We start from the raw sequence: 21,406 nt of genomic DNA, 5'->3' as shown, positions 1-21,406 counted from the left end.
ATTTCTATGTATATAATATTGTATATTGTGTGTATGTATAGTGTGTACATTATCTTAAAGCCTTTAAAAAAAAAAAAAGCACGTCCATGTTTTTATATCAACTGCCTCAACTGAAATCTGTCAATCAGCAGAAAACTGTAAAGAAAATAATAAACAAATAAAAAGGCGCACAGATGGATGTTTGGGGATTTTTATGATAATGATGTTTGAAAATGTTTGTGAAAAAAGTATGAATCAAGACAACAACAGCAAAATCAACAATCACAAACAGCTCAGACTGTCTTTCGCGGCAGCATGTTTGAAGCGCCAGTGTGTGGTTTTTGCCATTCTTTGATCAGAATCATCGCTGTTATTGATGGAGGAATTACTCAGGGAAAAAGCTATGCTGAAAGGGGGAGGTGAAAAAGTTGCAGAAAGAGGGCAGAAACAACAGAACAACAACAATAGCAGAAATAACAAAGACACACAGAAGAAAAAAGCTTGTGAACAGGTTGGAGGTGGCTGGTCAGCCCAAGGCGGGAAGAGATAAAAGACTACCCAGCACAAGTTACATCCATATTACATGAAATGGAGACATACACATGGCTCATCCACAGCCTTCTCCTCCACAGGCACCTTGCAGCATCCCTGGAGTTATGCTGAATTATCCACAACATCACTTTAGGTTTTCTCTCTGACTTTCTTTTCTGTCTCACCTTGTCATCCCTGATCTAGGGAACACCAACAGCGTTTTTGCCCTGGGCTACATCAGTGGGTCTCTGACGGTGAACGGTCAGCTGGACAGAGAAAATCCACTCTACTCCGCAGGATTCACTCTTACTGTCAAGGTGAGCTTTTGAGTGGGAGACAATTGGGTAATGAAGGAATTGAAACTTTGCTTCGCCACTGGATCAAGAGAGATGTGATACGGATGGATTAAATCTCAATGCAGTGTCTGAGCTTGATGTAGTCTTGACATACAGCGCTTCACCATAGATCCTATATTTATACAATACATTTTGTGATGTGCCAGACTGTGGTGTAAATGCACAACAGGGAGGAAGGATATCCAGATCAAAACGCCACCGGCCGCTTACATGTGTCTGGCTGGTAGAGACTCTGTCAGTACTCGTCTGCACAACTGTGGCCCAGACAAAAAATATGTCTGTGGTTGTATGTCTTCGTCCTCAGAGACTTATATTCAGGGAACAGCCAGCGGCCAGGAGGAGAGGGGCAGCAGAGGGAGAACAAGATAAAGGAACAGGATTTTGAGTCCTTCTTTGTTTCACAATTTTTGTATGTTTCACTTTAGTTTGAAGCATGTCTGAATCCCCCTGAGCCTGAGCTCTAACTCACTTGGCTTTTTACATTGTCCCCTCAGCAACTCACAACCTGGTCAAGTCCACTTTTTTTTCTTTTTTTTTTCCTTCCAGTATTTTATATCATGTTCTTCCCACATGAACGGAGGGTTTGAGAAATAAATTTTAATGCGCAACTGGAAGTGGAAGTCATTTTTTTCTGTTTAAAATGCTTTCATTCTTGATCATATGAGATAGAAATGACTTGAAAGCACTAAAATTGCTCAGCCACATGCATGTATTAAATAATTTTCTCATCTATCTGCAGTTATTGTAAAAAGAAAAGTAGGCTGATTGAGATTTTGAATGATGATCGGCAGATAATGATTGAGATACAAGTGGCTCTGAGGTTCAACGTGAAAAAGATTCTGGCTAATATATACCAGCTTTGGTCCATCTCTTTAATTGAAATCAATAATTATAAACAAGGAAAGATGCACAAGCAAAAGTGCTGAAAAAGAGAAAATGTCGTCCAAAAATGTATTTAGAAGATATGGATTTTTTTTTCTCTCTGAATTTTCTCTCTGTCTCTCTGCTTGTGCTTTCTTAGCTGGCGTTGTTATTGATTGTGGTGTGCCGTAGTAATACAACTAATTTCTCAACTTCAGGCAGCTTAGATAGTGCTGAACGTGTCGAGGTGGAGGTCAAATGATTCAGGAGTGGAGGAACGAAAGAGGCTAAACTACCTTGATTACCCTGAGACCAGCGGGCTGTTCCTGCCTCCTCACATATTGCCTGTGACATTCCTCCATCAATAAAAGGCAGTGCTTGTCCTCACCCATCTTTGTCTGTGATTTTTTTTTTCATTTCTCAGGCCTCACATCTTCAATAGTGAAGCAGCTAAAAACAGAGGGAGTGTGCGATTGTGTCCTTTCAGTGGGGACTTCTTTCTCCTGAATCTCATTGTGTGTTTGTCTGGATGTCTGGATGTACACGTGTAGGCCCACTTTTGGCCTGTGGCAATTTTTATGATTGCTTTTTAGGCCTCCTGTTCACCTTTTGATCCAATAAATGAACAGCTGTTAATATCTTGACAGATTGTGTGCTGACCGCCTCAATTCAGAATGACATTTTCAGTCCAATAAAATATATCTCACGCCTTTTGCCACACGTCTGCCACTTCCTTTTGTTGCTCCTTTTAAGGCCACAGAGCTGAAAGAAGATCGCAATCCATCAGATGCTACAGTGATGACCACCTTCACCATCCTATTAATTGACAAGAATGACAATGCCCCGAAGTTCAACAGCTCAGAGTATCGGGTCCGAATCACTGAACTGGCGCAGGTGGGCTTTGCCTTGCCACTCTTCATCCAGGCAGAGGATAAGGATGAGGTGAGTAACAACATCCTAATAGCCAGAACGCTTAACGTCTTTGATGTCAGACCGAAACTGATAAACTGGCATATTTTAAAGAATCACTGTGCTTTCTTTACTGTTCTGTTCAGCTTTGTTCACCTGAGCCTGCTAATATTTCTGCAGTTCTTAAGAAATTACATTTGTTGAAATAATAACGACTGGGTTTTACTAATATGGAAGTGTAAAGCTGCCACCAAAGGAATAAAAAATGGACCATATCATGTTCAAGCATTATAGTTTTATTGTAAAGCTATAAGACATTGGATGTTTTTCTCTTGCAACATTTTACTCAATGCTGGACTGGAACATGTTGAAATTCTACTTTTCTCATATTTCTGATTAGGTTGCGTTATCAGACTAGATAGTACGGAAGCGTAGAGGTGTCATCCTCATAAAAAAAAGTTTTGGCCTTATCACGTTATAACGTGATAGTTTATTGTAAAAACGTGAAACATATCATGTATCTAAAAACGTGAACTTGGTCATTTTCAACTTTAGACGAGGAAATTGTGTGCGGGGTGGATAGGAGTTAAAAAATGGCTCATTTACAGGACTTGATAGTTTTTCTTCATACTTGGGTTGAGACATTGTGACATTATGGTGCTTTGGAACACTTTGGATCACATTGTAATAAATATGCGTAGTTTAAGGACAGTTTTAAAAGGCATGGGTCTGTACAGAAGGAAAAACGAGTCCGATCCCCGTGACGTGGCATCATTTCTGATTGAAACTTGAGCGGCACGAGAATCGCTATGAATGCAAACATAATCTCAGCTGCATTCAAGTGCCATCCATCCATCCCTCCTCTACCGCTTATCGGGGTTCTGATCGTGGGGGCAGCAGCCTAAGCAGGGGAGTCCAGACTTCCCTCTCCCCAGCCTCATTCGCTAACTCTGCGGGGGTGTCCCAAGGTGCTCCCGGGCCAGCCGAGAGATATATTCCCTTCAGCGTTCAAGTGGTTATACGATTTTACAATAAAACTTTCACGTTTTTACAATAAACTTATCACGTTATAACGTGATAAGGCCCAAACTTTTTTTTATGAGGATGACAGCTCTACTCTTCCGTAAGGTAGAACTGTCTTTAGGCTTTTTTTTAATCCCTGAGGTGCATTATACAGCCACATATGTGAATACATCCAAAATTTTATATAATGAGACTAAAGATATAGGTTTTTTCAACTAGCACCCAGTGGTGGTAAGATGTATTGTATTTTAAATCATTTTCCATACTGACTTAATTCTTTTTCAGTTTTATGTAAAAAAAAAAAAAAAAAAAATCTTTTAAGGAAAAAAAAGAAAGAAAAAAAAACAAAACCTTCCTTTTAGCGACTTTAGTGACAAATTGCCCCAGCGTTCCTTCATATCTAGCATGACCTTTTTAACGTTATATAAATATTTAAAGTGTTTTGGGGTTTTTTTCGTTTTTTTTTTTTTTGTAAGGTGAGTGAAATATTCACCAAGTAATTTTTAGGTTTCAAGAGAAAGTTCCGTTTTAGTGAAACAGGGTCGAGAAAAAGGTTTAGGAACTAATTATTCATATGTCAGCCAATCAAAATGATCAACCTTCTCAACTTCTATGAACTCTTAAAGATAAGAAATCATTAGTCCAGCTACAGTACAGCAGGTCAAAAGAGAAGAATTGTCAAGAATAGAGTACTTGCACTAGTTGGATAGTGCCTAGAGCACATTTATCAAGGCTTTCTATTCAATCATAACAAAGTCATTAACTCAAAATCATTATAACAAAGCATAAATAAAACATCAGAACTCATTTGGAAGCTTCTATTGCAACAGTAAGAAAAGAAGTTGTCACCAGTAGCCTTGCCTGACCTTTTTCCTGTCTTCACTTCACATGTTTGTTTGTCTGCTCAGTCCAGTCTGCTTAGTGTATGTTTTTTTTTTTCAACCATAACGGATGCAACAGAGCCATACACTCTGAGTAGAACTGATAAGACACACACATAAACACAGATAGACTGAACAGCTAGACTACAGCAGTGGCTCTCACACACAGCTCAAAATAAATATACAGATGTTGATACTTTTAGCTAATAATCTGCTGCAGATGTTACAAAACTGATCCCTCTGAGTGTCTTTTGGTATGCAGACAATATTTATGCTCTGTAGATATAAAATATTTATAATAAAACCAACATTTTTTAAGTTGTTGCACTTACTACAGATATAAAAAAGAAAAAAAAATGTAATACACATAAGGCAGCATGGAAGCAAATTTTGCAAATAGGTTTTGATGTAACAAATATTTTAATGAGATGACTGATAACAACGACAAATGGCTGTTTTAAGAAAAAAAGAACATAAACATCCTGTCTGGAAGTTATAAATCCAGTTAAAATAAATAATAATTTAAAGATCATCTTCATTTTTTCTTGTATAAAATGACTAAAGGCTGCAGCTTGTGTTTGTTTATGCATAACTCATCAATACCAGCACCTAAAGATGACTCTGTGTCTATCTGACAGGATTTTATCAGTTTTGTTGCTTAAATTTCAAATGCAATCTCAGCTACTGCTCAAAGGTGAAGCAGTTTAGCCACTGTGTTGCCAATTTGTTTAACTTGGGATATGATATTATTTATACGATTGGAATGACCTTTATTTTTAGCCAGATGAGTCTGTTATTAAAGTTGTCAGTTTTGATTGATGGGGCCATCACAGTTGAGTAAAGCATATAATTTATTTTGTGTTTTCATTTTAATTTTAAGAATTTTATTTTCCTTGTTTTTAAACGTGCATCCATAACAGAAAAAGCTGTCTTTTAAAGTATTTGCAAGGCAACATTAATGGTGAGAGGACTGTCAGCTGCAGTGCAACCTATAACCGCCTCTTTTAGTATGCTCGCCACTTCCCATTAGCTCTGACTATCAACCTACCGTGGTGACACATGGACACACACACTTGTACATCGAGCTCAAACATTTTACGCCTGCGCTTTCATTCTGCCTCCGTGACTTTCTCTCTCCCCCTTTCTACACTCATGCTCACTCGCACCAGCACATTGGACTCGACTACAATTTAATTTGCTCTGGAAGAGATGGGATAGAGCATCAAATTATACCTAACGAGGAAAATCAATCACCCAGGGTGCAGATAAGCTGAAAGCTAGTCAACTCTGATTGATTCAGGCACAGCAGCCACCAGGGTGGAATTTGACAGATAACTGCAAGTCAAGTGGATAGAGAAATAGGTGGAGAGTAAAGAGAGACAGACTTGTTGAGAGGGAAGAAAAGAAGTAGAACTTAAAGAAATATTATTGAATATTAAGTCGGCTGCGATGGAACAAAGCCAGAAGTCAGAATAATTGGTGATGCAGGGGAAAAAAACAGAGAGAACAGCAGCGAGAGCAAAAGCAAACACTTGAAGAAGAAATAGGAATATTTAGAGGTAGGTCTGTTTATCCATTCTAGGGATGCAGTGTTTACTTCCATTTGCGTTGCAGTGCCAAGCAGAGAGGGTGGGGGTGCTGCTAGCGTGTTGTGCACGTAGTTTGAGTTGATCCAAACACTCTGCATGTTATTAGAGGTCTGTGCAGGCATGTTAGTTCCACCCAACATTTTACCACAGCCTATGAGAACTCTCAGTCTGGGGAGACACCAGCACCCAGCAGAGAACATCCAAGTGAAATTTCTTTTTTTCTTCTATTTGTGTGGGGTTGTGTGTTTTACATTAAGTGGTGTCTTACCGTCTGTGTACAGAGGTAAGACTTTAGAGGCTCAGACGATTTACTAACAGATGAGCTAAAGCTAATAGCTACTCGATAAGGAGTCACTGCCTCAAACCTATACTCTGTATATTTACATAATGTTGCTTGTGCATCAACAACTTGTATTGTCCATATTGTTGCAAAGTATATATAATTTTTTTAAAGCTATGTGCACTGTGTGGCTCTACAGGTGTTCTGCTGCTAAGAAAGTGTTAAGAAGAGTGATACAGAAGTCACACTAGTGTATATCTACTGTATAGCTCTTTTTCAAATTGCTATGATCTTAAGGGGAAAAGTTTACTCTTAAAGACTATCTATTCTCTTCTGAGGCGCTTGTAGGTTGCAAACCAGAAAAGATTTCTTCAGACTTGAGCGTTCTGACCAAGCGGCAACCTCCGGCGGTTAAAAGTAAAGCCTATGCGGAAGTGCATAAAACTGCAGTTCCCCCTTCATCCACTAGGGGCTGGCTCTAAAACAGAGCAAATCCCCATAGACTCCCATGTTAAAAAGGCCAACTTCATGGCAGAAATAAACGTGTTTATAGCCTGGTTCAAAAATCCATTTTTGGTTTATAGGTCAGGTTTACCTTCATGACAACTGTGGGGGGGAGTGAATTTTTTTTTTTAACTCAAAGTTTGGCAAATTTAGGGGCAGGTCCTTTTGATTGACAGGTACCGATCTCTCGCTTCAAGTCAGAAGAACGTAGAACAACCGCGGTTTTTAGCCGGTTAACAACGTGACTTAGCTTTAGCCCGCTTACCTCCGTTAGCTGGTTAGCTCCCATTATCTCGGAGTTAACTCGGTTAGCTTTTAGGTCCAGAAAGCTCGGAGTTGTCAATCATCCGCCATGACACTCACGGCTCCCCTCTCAGCTCCACCTCTTTGCCCACAATTGTATTTTCCGGGCGAGACGACGCGCATGACACTGCCAGCATGGCGACGGTAGGAACCGCCCACAGAGCTTCAATTCAGCTCTGCAGAAACCTATGGGTGACGTCATGGAGACTCCGTCCATCTCTTTATATACAGTCTATGGTTCTGAGTGATACTGCTCATGAGTACTTTCTTGACATTGTTTTAATTCGCTGGTTTATCATAGATGCTACATGCATCAGGCAAACTCCATGAAAGTTTATGGAGTTTGTTGTCATTTCTACATACAAAAATATAAATATTTATATGTTTTTGGCATATGTGTTGTTGTTGTTGTTGTCTTGAAGTTTTTATCGATATGCTGTTCAATTCAATTCAATTCAATTCAGTTCAATTCAATGTAGGTTTCCTTTAAACCTACATGTTATTGAGAATTGACATCCACTTGTCCACGCCACTACGCTTGTGCTGTGATCTCACTTTTCAAGGATTACCATGTTTCAAGGATTAGGAACGGTTTTTATTTTTTACTATGAATAAAGCGGTAGTTACCTCATTCTGTGTGTGCATATATGTGTGTGTGTGTGTGTGTGTGCGCCTATGTCACTGCCTCCGTATCCTCTTCTGCTCGGCTGGCATCTTTAAAACTTTTGCTGCTGGAACTTGTCACTGAACTTTGTGGCAGTCATGTCTGACAGGATGCTTTTATTGGTGGCTTCTAAAGGCAGAAGCAAATGGACGGGCAATTACGTTTATGGTCAGTTTGAGGTGACATCCCCTGCATATTGGATGGTTTTTTAAATAGGAGTCATCAGCCACAATGGTTCTCCCAGAGATGAAAACAAAAACAAGGGGGCTATTTCAACTGTCAGCATAATGCCAATTGACCACTCCACCCGTCTTCCTCGATCTGCCACAATAGCTGCATGATTGGCTGCACTGCAGCTTTATATATCAGCACAGGAGCACTTTGGAAATGTTTTTTTTTTTTTTTTTTTTACCTCAAGACAGTCAAAGCTATTTCTGTGCTGTGATGTCACACCCTAACTTGGTTTAAGTGCACCCATTAGGATTTTCTTTTAAAGGTTATTCATACTTTCATCTAACCACCAATCAAACAAAAATCAGCTCATTATACATAACAAGCCAGTAGTACATAACATATTGATTCTAAGACACACTTCATGTGCAGATAATGTGCATAATTGTAAACAGTATTTTGGCAACTTGTACTGTTATGAGCTGGAACCCGTATCTGTATTGAGGTAGATAGTCATGGCTGTCATCAGGAATCACATCAAGTCTTCATTTTCTCGCATAAGTCACACAATATGATGATTAGTGCGTATGGCTTTAACAGTCTTCATCAGCTTGGTGATCATTCAGTTCAGCTGAATTTGTACAACTCTGTGGGAAATGAATAGGGATTTACTCCACGTTGCTGTCAAGTTTTGCATTCTGCAACAGTATAGAGCAGAAACTGTTTAAGTTTCTTGTCGCAGATTTTATAATGCACTTATAATTTATATACAGACAGGGCCAGTTGGTACTTTGCATGCTCTGGTAGGTATGCTGTTCTTACTGTAAAGCATAGTCATTACTGTACTACCTGATAGAAGGGAGTGTCAATCATAAACGTATGAGAAACATTAGGTTTTTTAAGCTACTGCTGTTTTTCTTTTTTTTTTTTTTTTTGGTTTGTTTGTTTAATTGTTTGTTTGTTTTTGGTTTGTTTTGGTTTATAAAATTAGATAAAGATTGTGTTAACTTAATTTGCCCTGCATATCCCTCCGATTCACAGATCTTTACACCAGTTTCCAAACCAAACTATTTGTTCGCTGGTCAGTACGAAGCACTGACTGCTTCTGGAAGACACCAAATGTCACCTTCTGGATCAAGTTTGGTTTCCGTCTCAAGATCTAAAACTGAAAGGGAGAATTAGCTTTCAGTTTTTATGCTGCTAATATTTGGAAAAAAAGCTGAAATCTGCTATAAACCCTAAGTTGTTTTACATCTGGTCTCAAACATTTTGATTTGCCAAAATTAAGACAAACTTTTTTTTGTTCATATTTATATGTTGACAGATATGTTGTCGATGATGTTGCCAATGATGAAAATGTTGATAATTATGATGCCCGTTCATGTCTGTTTGTATCGTGTCTGTCTCTGTGTGTATTTGCTTGTCTATTCTGAAACATGTACATGTACTGCACATTGGGGTTTCTAACGTATGAAATGTGCAATATAAATTTGCCTTGCCCTCTAGCTGATGCTGCTTGTGGTTATAGTCTTACTGCAAACATTACAAAAAAAGACAAAAAACTTTTTTCTTATAAAAGAGATATGTGAATATTAATAAACACCTGGCAAATACCCGTAAAATAAAATTACATTCCAATTACAATTAAAACATTACAACATTACTTGCAGACAATTATTTCGACTACTATTCTGCTTTTTCCAAAATTGCAGTGAACAAAAGACAAATCTACCTTTTTAGATGGTTAAAAGATTAAAAGGTGTTTTTTAACTTTGTTATTGTTTGTAAGTCCGGTCAATTGATAAGTCATTGCTCATGATTACTGGTAAAGTAGGTGCAGGATACAGTACTGACTTATTTTTCTATCCTTTTTTTGAATGTCTCTCTCATTTTTTCTGTGGCAGGGGGTGAACAGCATGTTCCAAGTGTTTCTGACAGGAAACAATTCCGAGTACTTCACCATTTTCCCAACAGCAGTACAAGGGCGTGCCGACATTCAAATGCGGGTTGCCATGCCACTCGACTATGAACTCATTCGCAGCTACAGCTTTTCAGTGAGTTTTCAATTTATTCTACATACTTATATAGTGTATACCTGCACATTTTTATGAGGAAACAGAATGCTGAGATAGACTCCCGGACAGGAAACTGCACTGTCTTCAATAAGAGAGATGCAGCAGTCTGCATACCTTCAGGTGGGAATAGACCTTTAGATAACATTTATATAGAACATAGGGGGTGCTGATGCTTTTTTTAAGTCACTGTTAATGACTCAAAAATCAGTTCAAGACTATATATTTCTTGTGACTAAGAGTAATGCAACTCTTGCGTGAGCTTAATGTGTCTCACAACATCATTTAATTTGTTTAACATAAGACACCTTTAGGCTGCAGTTATGTCCCTTTCAGAACAAAAGTAATAATGTTTTATCACCTCATTTCACAACTGGCTTGTTCATAAAATCAGAGTGTACCAAACTACTGTGTTTTAAACCTAAAATCTCCAAACACAATCTGATTAGGATATTTGAAATGTAATCTAAAGATTTTTGTATTTTTATTCTGTATCTCTAGCGTATTTAGGAACAGAATAGTCTGAGACACTGATATCTTTTTTACAGCTTTTTGCCAACGAGTCTATTTCTGATCATGTGGGATTTGCCCGTGTCTTCATTGACCTTATCAATGAGAATGATAATCGGCCCATCTTCAGCCGACCGCTGTACAACATCAGCCTTCCAGAAAACACACCCCCTGGTACATCACTCCTGCGTGTGCTGGTGAGTATCTAAACAAGCTACATGGCTGTGTTTACACAGCTAAAATGTGATCAGTTGCTCGCAGCCGTTTCTGGTGATTTATCCATGAACAGAGATTTAACTGGGATACAAACAGATTACAATAAAAGCCATTTTATACCAGTAACTTTTACAAGGCTTGTTTCATTGGGGATAAAATCTTGCAGTGTTTGGCACTTGTGACCCTCTGCACTTGAGAGCTCACTAAATAATTATTTATGGTGAGTCAAGCAGGGCTGCCACTCACAAAAGCACAACAACACCAGTAATACTTACACACTTCAGCCGGGCAGGGTGTGCTGTTTAGCTTACAGTAAAGTCATTTAAAGAAAAGCCTGCATGGCGTTGTTTTGACAGGAGAAAGGATTCCTGTTATTACCTTGAAATTGTTGCTTAAGATTTAAACCCCCATGTTCTACAAGTAAGCTTATTTACTGCTTAGAGACATGAAGCAGGTAAATTAGAAATATAAATTGGTTAAAATTCAGTGTCGATCAACTGATGATCAGAAATGAAGAAGAATATGAAAAGCTATTTCACTGAATTTTATCCTTCATGCCTCCTTGTAGCTTCCCTCTTCCAGTTTGAAAGCACTCAGGAATTCAGCAGTGCTTAACCCTGGTTTCTGTCCAGACAGGCAGTCAGTGCTTTAACCAGATCGGAAAAAATCTCTGACTTTCTACCCATAACTCTGCATTATTATTCATTACCAGTCACTTCTGTGACAGAGCGCCCACAGTCCAATAGATACAAGTGCCAAAAAGCACAGTGTGAAAATCAATAGCGTTTATAGACTGGGTGCTCATGAAATGGAGATTGCAGAGCCTAATACCTGATAAGTCTAGCTGATGCTGGCCTCATACTGGAGCGTGGGCCCGCCATGGAATCCTGATTGCTGGTTGCAAAGAGCAAATGGGCTGTAAACAGAATGAGATGTGACGGCTCTCAGTGAGAGCTGTAAACTGGCATGGAGTAGATCAAATGTGTCATCTAAACGCTTTCTCAGTGGAAGGATGCAACACAAATGCAAGCTCTTGTGTAAAACATGTAGCTCTTATTTTATTCAATTTGGATTTTTAAAATACATGCAACATGTTTTTTTAATCAGTCTTCATGCCATGCCCCTTTTTTTTTTGCATATTTCAAGCTTTATTATTGTGTTGCAAACAGTCAACAAACAACACATCACTTGCTCTGATATTGTTGTGAAAAAATCAAGAATTAACATACTGAAGATTCATGTTTTAACATGTCTCTGGTTCACCTGCAAAGCATTTGTTGTGTTCATTTGACAAACATATGGATTGGCTTTGTTCTGCAACAGAGAAGTAAAAGAGCATGAAGGAGGAGCGGGAGGATTTCTGTGGATGACAAATCCTGTGTGTGTGTGTGTGTGTGTGTGTGTGTGTGTGTGTGTGTGTGTGTGTGTGTGTGTGTGTGTGTGTACTGTTTACACTGGCTTTAAAAAGAATACTAGAATGGAAAAAATCCTAGCAGAGGATTTTACAAAACAACCAACTGGATCTGATGTACACGACTTTCATAGAGGTATTTCAGGTGGGTATGTGGGCATTTAATGAGGCCCTGGACACCTTATTATTTATACTGTAATAAAGACATGCCCACATGTCTGTTAAACCACCTACACATGCTCTAAGGGATCTTAATGCATCTTCTTTGCTTTTTTGCTGATTGGTTGGGTTCATTTATCTTTATTTCCATACAACAGTAGTGAAAATTAACTGCTTATGCTTTATGTCTGTTCTACGTACATATTGACTGTCATAAACTTTAATGGTACATTAGTACTAGATTTCCTATGTGTGAATATTTTCAGCATTTTTAAATGTTTTTAAAGATAAAATGTAAAAGAATTACTTTAATCTAATAGTAAAGAAATTACTTAAACATCCAAGCACAGTTGTGAATGGTTGTTGGAAATTAGCAGACTCCACATGAGAATAAATCCAGTTTGAGGTGTTACTTATCCCAAGTGGTGCGAGCAACAATCAAACAAAGCTTGTACTGCAGTTTTAGAGCATGGAGGGTGTTGCAGCTGATGTGTATATGGACCCACAGCAAGTATATATAAATGGCTCATGTAACAAAACAAAAACAAGTTATTTTAGTGAAATAACTAGATACCAATAGAAACATATTTTCATGATATATTGCATCTTTTTGTTACTGACATTGGATTTGTTGCATATTGCACCTTAAAGGAGCAAAAAGCTCATTTTTTTCAATGCAAATTTTGCTGCAGTTTTCTGTAGACCAAAAACACTTGCTGTAGCCGGTTATAGGAAGGCCTGGCTGAGGGCGGGAGGAACTGAGTAGGCAATAATTCACATGAACGTAAATGAACATGTTTGAATGCTTGGTCGGACAGACTGGTAAACATGGGGCTGGACATCAGCAGAGACATTGTGTAACGTCATGCTTTAATCCAAAGGAAATTACGCCTCTCGTTCTTCAAATAGCGATTTTTTTCATTACTTTAATCCAGAAGTGATGAATTTACCCTTATTGACCCCTTTAAAGTTACCATGAAAATATTACAATGTGGTCTTAGTCTTTCAGACATACCGTGTAAAAAACAAAAAAACAGATAATAAATAGAAACACACAAAGCAGACTCCCCTGAGCATTATTGAGGTCAATACAGTGTTTAAAGGCATAAAGCGATTGGTTATCATTGGACTCCTCTTGATTAGTCACCAAATAAAATTAGCATTTTGTTTTTGTGTGTGGCTTAGTCTTTAGCGACATGTTTACAAAGACTTATTTACCTTTGGTGGTTTGTCATAATTCAAAAGGTTACAGCAGCTTTAATCCAGCGAGCGTTTATTTATATGCTGCAATCTGATCAAACAAATCCTAATTGCCTTACACGTGTTTGTGGAAATACTGAGATATTTACTCTGGAATGGTTATTGAATGTATTGTGTATCATTTAAAATAAGCCCAGAGTAAACCACAGAAAGACAGTAAATCTATTAGCTAATATGTCGTTACACACTCCTCAGGCATGAAAAGTAAAAGAGGAACAGCGCCCTGCTTGCAGCTGTTCTTATTTCTTTGAGTGGATCTCGAGGAATTCTAAAGTTTGAGTGCAGAAATGTGACATTCCTATATATACATTTTTAGCTCTATATCCTACAACTCTTTTCAACCCACTCATGTAAAGTCAGCACCAAGTAAAATAACCTACCCTGTCCACTACCCTACTATTAAGATCTAATTATAATGCTCATCAACAGCAGAGGATCATGCTGAGCCGAGGCATTCATTGTGGTAAAATGTAAGTATGAACAAGCCGATAACTTTTTCTGTAATAATATATTTATACTTAAATCAAGCTCACTTTATTATTTTCCTTTTATTACAGGTTTATGTAACAATGTGTTGAAAAGACGCTTACTTGCTCATATTGGCCACATTTTCATTGTGATAACACGTGTCAGGGTCTTACTTGAGCCCCATTCCAACATGCATTCCGGTCTATTGGTCTTAACTTATATGCACCTTGGTATTTTTGCCAAAAGCTACATATGGCAAAACAAGAATTTGCTAAATAGTTATCTGAACTTACATGGCCAACCTTAAATCATGTTAATTCTCCACTGAGATTTTAATGTCTAGTGTAAACATATCAGTCTGGTGTGACTGACCTGATCCAATTAAGTGAAAATTCATTTTTAATACAGCTGATGATTGTTTCCTTGTTAATCCCAAAAATATTTGATTGTTTCGATGTCTCCTTCTTGTGATACCAACTGCAGCCATGTGGACAATTTTGCACACAGACTGCTTGCACGTTCTTTTGAAACATGTTAAATATTGGCACAGTTTATACGAGTAAAATTTATCTCAGTTTGGATAGGTCACATTTATATTCCATATTGATTGTGGTAAACATACTTACTAGATGGAGACGCACAACCTTGCATGTTTGAAAGACGCAACCCTCGGAACATGTTGTTAGTAAGTCAGTTGTACATTTTTTTTTGTATGTCTAATGAGTTTGCACATGTTTTAGTACACCTAAACCTTGAGCTGATCTGGCCCCTAGTCTCAAACCAGAAGAAATATGTCCTTTATCTGGACACCTCGCATAACAACGGGTTAAGGTTATGCCATGAGTTTCTGACAAGTAAAAAAAAATGTCCAAAATAAAACTAAACAGGTTTTAAACAAACCATTTTGTTCAGGAGTTCTTTAACATTTTAATGAGACTTTCTTACAGAGCTTCATTTGTTTCAGTAAACCCAGTCAGATAAATGCTTTTCAGTTTTATCCACAGTCTCCTGGTTTACTTATGGATGCAGCACAAAATAAACTGAACTGTAAAAGTCTATTTTCACCCAGTGGTTTGTTTAAAGGTAGAAATAGACATGTACAGGGTTAAGTTGGGAATAACGTTGGGAAACAACTTCATTTTCTTTTTTGTTACATCTTCTGCAGATTATGAAACAGCATAGCAAATTGAAAAGTATAAACAATATTTTTAACTCCTACCATGCAGATATTGTGTGGTGGTTATCACTGCCACCTCATCATAAATGTTTCCAGTTTAAATCCCAGTTAGAGCCATGTAGAGTTTGGAGTTCTCCCATTATTTGTTCAGTTTTTCCTCAAGGACTCAGACTTCCTAAAGAATGATGATTGCATAAGTGTTAGGAAAGTTTACTCCAGTAGTTGGTCTGATGTCTTCAGTGCCAGAATCAGAGAGGAGTAGGCTGGAGACAAAGTCTCATAGTAGAATATATCCTTGAAAGTTTTGTATGCAGGTTCTCACAGCTTGCATGCTGAGGAAGCAAGGCCCGGAACAAAGAAGTCAGATTCCTTTTCATACTTAAAAGTACGTGCAGACGTACAGTCCCACAGAGAAATTTATAAATAGAAAAATATTTCTTCACAGTGTTAACTGGCCTGTGTTAAACTTGTCTTGTGCATGCACATCAGGACAGAGACATGGGTCCAATTAAATGACAAAGTTGAATTCTGGTCAATGCTCAGCTCAAATATGCATGTACTTTTTGTCCCATGATAGCTGAGATAGACTCCAGCTCAGTCTCTTTAGTAAGGGAAGGTATATGTGAGGTTTGTCTTTCTGAGGTTGATGCTCGTAGCTGCTGGGATTTTTGCTCGTCCTTTAAAGAAAAACTGCAGCTCCTTCAAGGTAGATTGGTTCTGCTGGTGTACAACAATCTTTAAGTCATGTCACAGATTCTCGGTTGGATTGAGGTCTAATCTTGACAAGACCGTTCCATCACATTAAAACCTTTTACTCTGTTTCAAATCTCTGAAAGACTGAAGCAGGTTTCTTCTCAAAAGGTGAGCACTTATCCAAGCCACTGTAATTGCATGTGAATAAAGAGATGAGTGAGATTAACATCAAACTAACCAGATTAAAGGCAGAAATGTCTCTTCCCATGCCTGAATGGGTCTTTAATGGCCTCCATTAAAAATTGTGCATGCCGCAGTTCAAATACAGCATGGATGTTTGACTCAACTTGCCTTGCAGTGTTTTATATATATATATATATATATATATATATATATATATACATATGTCCATGCTGTATTTGAACTGTGACATGCACAACTTCAAGCAATTAACAGTATGAACAATTTAACAAGTATATATATATATATATATATATATATATATATATATATATATATATATATATATATATATATATATATATATATATATATACTTGTTAAATTGTTCATACTGTTAAAAGCTTGAATGATTTCTACATTTGTGCCTTGTGAAAACTGGAAAAAAAAACATTTGAAAATATTGGTGAAGATTTGGCTCTAAGACTGATCGATAAAATAACATATTACAATGACTAAATTATCCTATGGTAGTATCTGTGAAGGTGATAATAGTTTCACACAATGAAATACTCTGCTGTATGAAAGCATAGAATTATGCAAAAGCGGATACTGTTGTGATCATGCCTTTTATGCTAAAAAGGTTTGGGTATGCGTGATGTTTTAAAATAGTTTATGCCTATGCTAATTGAAATTATGCATGGTGGTCCCCAGTTGTTTCTAAAAAAGTGCCAAAAAAGCAATCTGATAATGTAACTGGAATGAATTTTTATGGTTAATATTCATAGCTCATCTGATCAGAGCTTATGTACGATGTTGGTCGATGTATAACTTAGTGCACATTCGTACATCCCTGTGGACACTTAAGCTTAACATACTAATACATGCTAACATAGATACACAAACAAGCACAAACACACACAAGCTTGTGCAGCTGTCCTTATCAGGACAATGCATTGACTTCCAATTACTGCTTACATACTAACCCAAAGTCTTCCTCTCATTTTCACAATAACATGTTTATCCCTTCACAGGTCACTTAGACCTAGAACCTCGAACCTCAGAAATGACATTCCTCCCTCATCAGAAGCAAACGTTGGACTGCTGGTCCACTAAGTCAGTAATTATACCAGAAAAAGTCCTAATGAGGAAATAAAAGCAATAATTCACACTAAAACAGTTGGTCTTTAATATTTATGGTCTGCAGCATTACTTATTATAAATATTTATTGTGATTTACTCTTTTGTCTGGGTCTTTTTGTCACACTCTTTCTCATACTGTTCCTCCCTGCCCTAGGGACACCACACGACCGCCTGAATCAGAAAATAACAGATCTCTTTCTCCTTTGGTTTTAGAAGATCTCTTTTCTTTCATTTCTTATGTAATATATATGTTCAGATCTTCTTCCTCTGTGTCACTGTCAAATTTTCTAATGGTTTTCAAGTCTTGCAGACCTCATGGTCCCTTGTTGGTATCTGCTGGGATAGCACTCTGTCAAGATCTTTATACCCTATACATTCTTTACTGTAAATACGTATACTGTGTATAATACTCATACAATACTGGAGTACAGTTTCTCAGGGCTTTTTTCTAAAAGTTGCTATTGCTTCTGTGTAGTGAATCGTCAGATGCAGTATTATTCTTTCCACACAGTTTTTGCTGATTTTGTGCAGATGTGCCATATATGAGAGTTGTAGCGCAGTGATAAATACCTCTGGCTAAAGGTTATAAATTACAGAATGGAAGATGTTTCCTCATCGCCACTGTTTAGACAAGCATGTACAGGGTAATAGTAACAGCAGTAATTATAATTCATTATTGTAATAAAGGGGGGTAAGGTTCAAGTCTTTCCTGCTGGAGGTAGTTCACAGAGTTTCTTTTGAGAACAGGACTTACATCATGGCTCAAATGATCCAGCAACAGTCATGTGTGTTAAAAAGCTAGAACTATCTGAGCATCAATATCAAGACTTAAGTTGTTCAAAGAAGTACTACTGCCAAGGATGACTGAAGAGGTGTGGAGTGTGGTGGTAAGCTTACCACAAGGACACCACTTAACTAGCCAGAGTTGACACTGGAGCCTTGGAGTCTCTATGCTTGATCCATTTGTGGTTGATGTTTAAAGAAAAAACAGAAAGGGAGAAAATACTGTCGAACATATATTAGATGCCAGTGTCTGGGTGTGGACTACTGTTTCTAAATGTGGTACAACTTACACTTGGGTCCCCCTCACCATCTGGAGTTTTTGGAGCCAAAGGTAAAGGACATTAAGCCCATTCATCTGTTTTTCATATTTGACATTGGCTTTTTCCATAAACTGACCTCAAACTTAGCATTTTATCATTTTAGGCCTAAATAAAATAGGAATGTATTAGATCATTAGCTGTCTTGGTAATTATAATGAACAGGTTAATGAACTAGTCTAAACTGTTAACTGTCCCAGTCATAAAGTAGCCAATTCTACTGGATGCATGTTTACATGTGTCCTTATTCAATCCCTCTATTTTCTTATCTGCTTGTTCTAACTAAGTGTTGCCGAAAGCTGAAGCCCATCCCAGTAATCACTGGGTGGGAGCCAGGGTACACCCTGGACAGGTTGTCAGTCCATCGCAGAACCTGGGTCTAATTTTGTTTTCCTGAAAACATAAAACAGCCAGTTAATGTTAATGTTTTTCTTTTAATTAAATGGTTAGTCATTGCATCGTTATAAATTAGCTTAAAGTCAGAAATGCGTACTACAAAGTCTTTACTTTTGATGTACCCTGGTCTAACGTTATAAATACCAAAATATTCATTTTAAAATATATCAAAACGCTAAATATCACAAATTGGAAACAAAAATCAATATTTTCCTCTTTTCGTTTCTAGAGTTAGATGTCTATAAGTGTCATCTCCCGACTTAAGCCCTGCTCCCTCAACACAGAACCAGACACCATGTTCCATCCCCACATTAGTGCTTTGTCCTCTCTCTTTCATTCAACATATCACTATGGTGTACACTTTACTTTTTTAACATTCTCAACATCCTCCCTGTTCCTGTGTTAATCTTTTTCCCTCATCATCGAAGCCAAGAGCAGAAAGAGAGGGGGAGGACAAAGGCCTGCTGGCAACGTGAAGCTGCCAGCCACTGAGAGCTCTGCATTAAGCCTTTTCACTGGCGGTTCAAACTCCATCTACAGCCTCTGCCCACAATGTAGCCATCTCTCTCTCAACCTTATTTCTTGCCTGTTCCAGGGGGATATTTATTTTTTTCATTTCTTTTGTTTCCAGAGATCTGCATGAGGTTGAAATAATAGTAGAATTTATCTTGCAAGCCGTCACAGCTGTAAGGAAATATCCTCGGCACTTTTTTATAAAGTGTTAAACTTGTAATTCTCTGTTCTGTGTTCCTGTTATCTGAGTGGTCAGGAGATAATAGAAACAGGGATTTCAATCTTGTCAGCAGACAGTCGTTGCTTTGAGCACCCCCACCTTCTCATTAATGGTTTAAAGAAATAAAACAGTTCACTATTGCCATTACGGGAAAGTGTCCACGGTAAAACACATGCTGTTCCCATCAACCTCAAGCAGGTCACAGCTGGGACACTTGCACAGTGTGAAAAAGGCCAGATTCCATAGATATCTGTAGGGGATATTTCCCTGAATATGTGAGGAATCCAGACTGGTTCGGGTGCATATCAAGACAGGTGTCACACCTGGTGATATATGGACAGAAGATACTGCATAAAGAAATGTTTTGTGTTCTAATACCGCATTTTTCTTATTTTGTCACATACAAGTTCTGAATATGATATGAGATCATGTTTGAAAATATCTGAGGTCATTACACTGAAAAGGGTCAGAATCCTAAAATATCTGTAGTGTATTTCTCCCTAAAGCTTTGAGGAATCCAGACCATTTCTGGTGCATATCCCGAGTTTGGTTGACATCTGACCCAAGCAGATGAGATGCAGAAAAAGTGACCAGGAAGCTTTCTGGTGAAAATATGAAAGTTAGGTTAAAGAACATATTATTCTGTAGAGTAATCACGGGAGAGTTGAATGAAACAGATGTGTAATTTTTAGTTGGATGCTATTCCAAATAGGTCCAATGTGATATCAAAATCATCCCTTTTTTCCCTCCTCACCTTGTAGCATTGACCATAAATACAAAGATGTTTTTTTCAATCGCTATAACATTGGACATGCAAAATGTTAACATAAAGGGGTTCTTGTCTGAATACAACATCTTTCTGTCATGTTCTTGTGATGCATTTGTGAAGATTGATCAGTGATATTATCATGGATGTGGAAATGATGAGAATGAAACAGAAAACCTTTGAAGAAGATCACAAAAGCAAAGCTAACCAGAGCTAAATAAAAATCACCCGACAATGAAGCCTTTATCATTGTCTCCATCACAGTGCCTGTCAGGAACTGGACATCTTCACTGTGGGTCTGTTTGTTATCTGTTCCACGTGGTTGTGTTTAGGTGTGCAACACTGAGACAGAGGAGGTTGTCTGTGTTTGGACTTGGGGTCATCGCTATTTTGACAGCATGCTTTGACAGCCAGTAATTGGTTTCCTTTTCCATGCCATCCAAAGCTCCTGCAGAAAAAGCAATTTTAGGAGCAAATCAATTTAAATTCCAGCTCACTCAAGATAGAAAAGCCCATGCATCTCTTACCTTCCTCGCAGTCCACGAGATAGCTGAAATAATAATCTGCTGCTGGATTCTCTGCATCTTAACCCCAGTTTACACACATGCCAATTTGCTCAGACAAGTCCAGTCATTGTCAGATGCTTTCATTTACTTTCCCTTAAAAACAGGCGATTATGCTTATACATGTTTATACTGTGCATTTTGCGTGAAAACTGAAGGAACCTGGAAACACACTGTTTTCTATGTATATCCCATTCAGATGGTCAGAAAGAGTTTTACACACACACACACACACACACACACACACATACACACACACACACATAACTCTGTTTGCCTGCTGGCTTCACCTCTCTGATGGGAAGAAACACATCATTTAACCAAACTGGTCAACTGAGAACTAATTTCTCTTTTGTAGTTACTGCCTGAGGACCCTGGGGTTTGCAGAGTTTATATTGGCAATCATCAGCACTGTGACTGTTTGTGCAGAAAATTCTAAACAACTTTGTTTAGATTTCGATCATATCGCTGACTCACTTCCACTTGAATGTTTTGCTTCTTAGGACAA

At 38.0% G+C, this 21,406-nt stretch overlaps 1 protein-coding gene across 1 annotated transcript in view; it reads left to right on the top strand.

Annotated features, from left to right (window-relative positions):
* The window catches only part of cdh23 (cadherin-related 23), a gene marked incomplete at both ends in the record, with an annotated part of 158,298 nt that overhangs the window by 81,414 nt on the left and 55,478 nt on the right, over positions 1-21,406 (top strand). The window contains 4 exons of the mRNA XM_079249389.1: positions 715-827; positions 2,481-2,669; positions 9,956-10,105; positions 10,672-10,830. Coding sequence (XP_079105515.1) covers positions 715-827; positions 2,481-2,669; positions 9,956-10,105; positions 10,672-10,830 — 611 coding nt within the window. The remainder of the gene's footprint in view (positions 1-714; positions 828-2,480; positions 2,670-9,955; positions 10,106-10,671; positions 10,831-21,406) is intronic.

The sequence above is a fragment of the Telmatherina bonti genome (genome assembly GCF_933228915.1).
Source record: "Telmatherina bonti genome assembly, chromosome: 11".
In the NCBI taxonomy this organism is placed as follows: domain Eukaryota; kingdom Metazoa; phylum Chordata; class Actinopteri; order Atheriniformes; family Telmatherinidae; genus Telmatherina; species Telmatherina bonti.
This window is presented reverse-complemented; position numbering and strand designations above follow the sequence as displayed.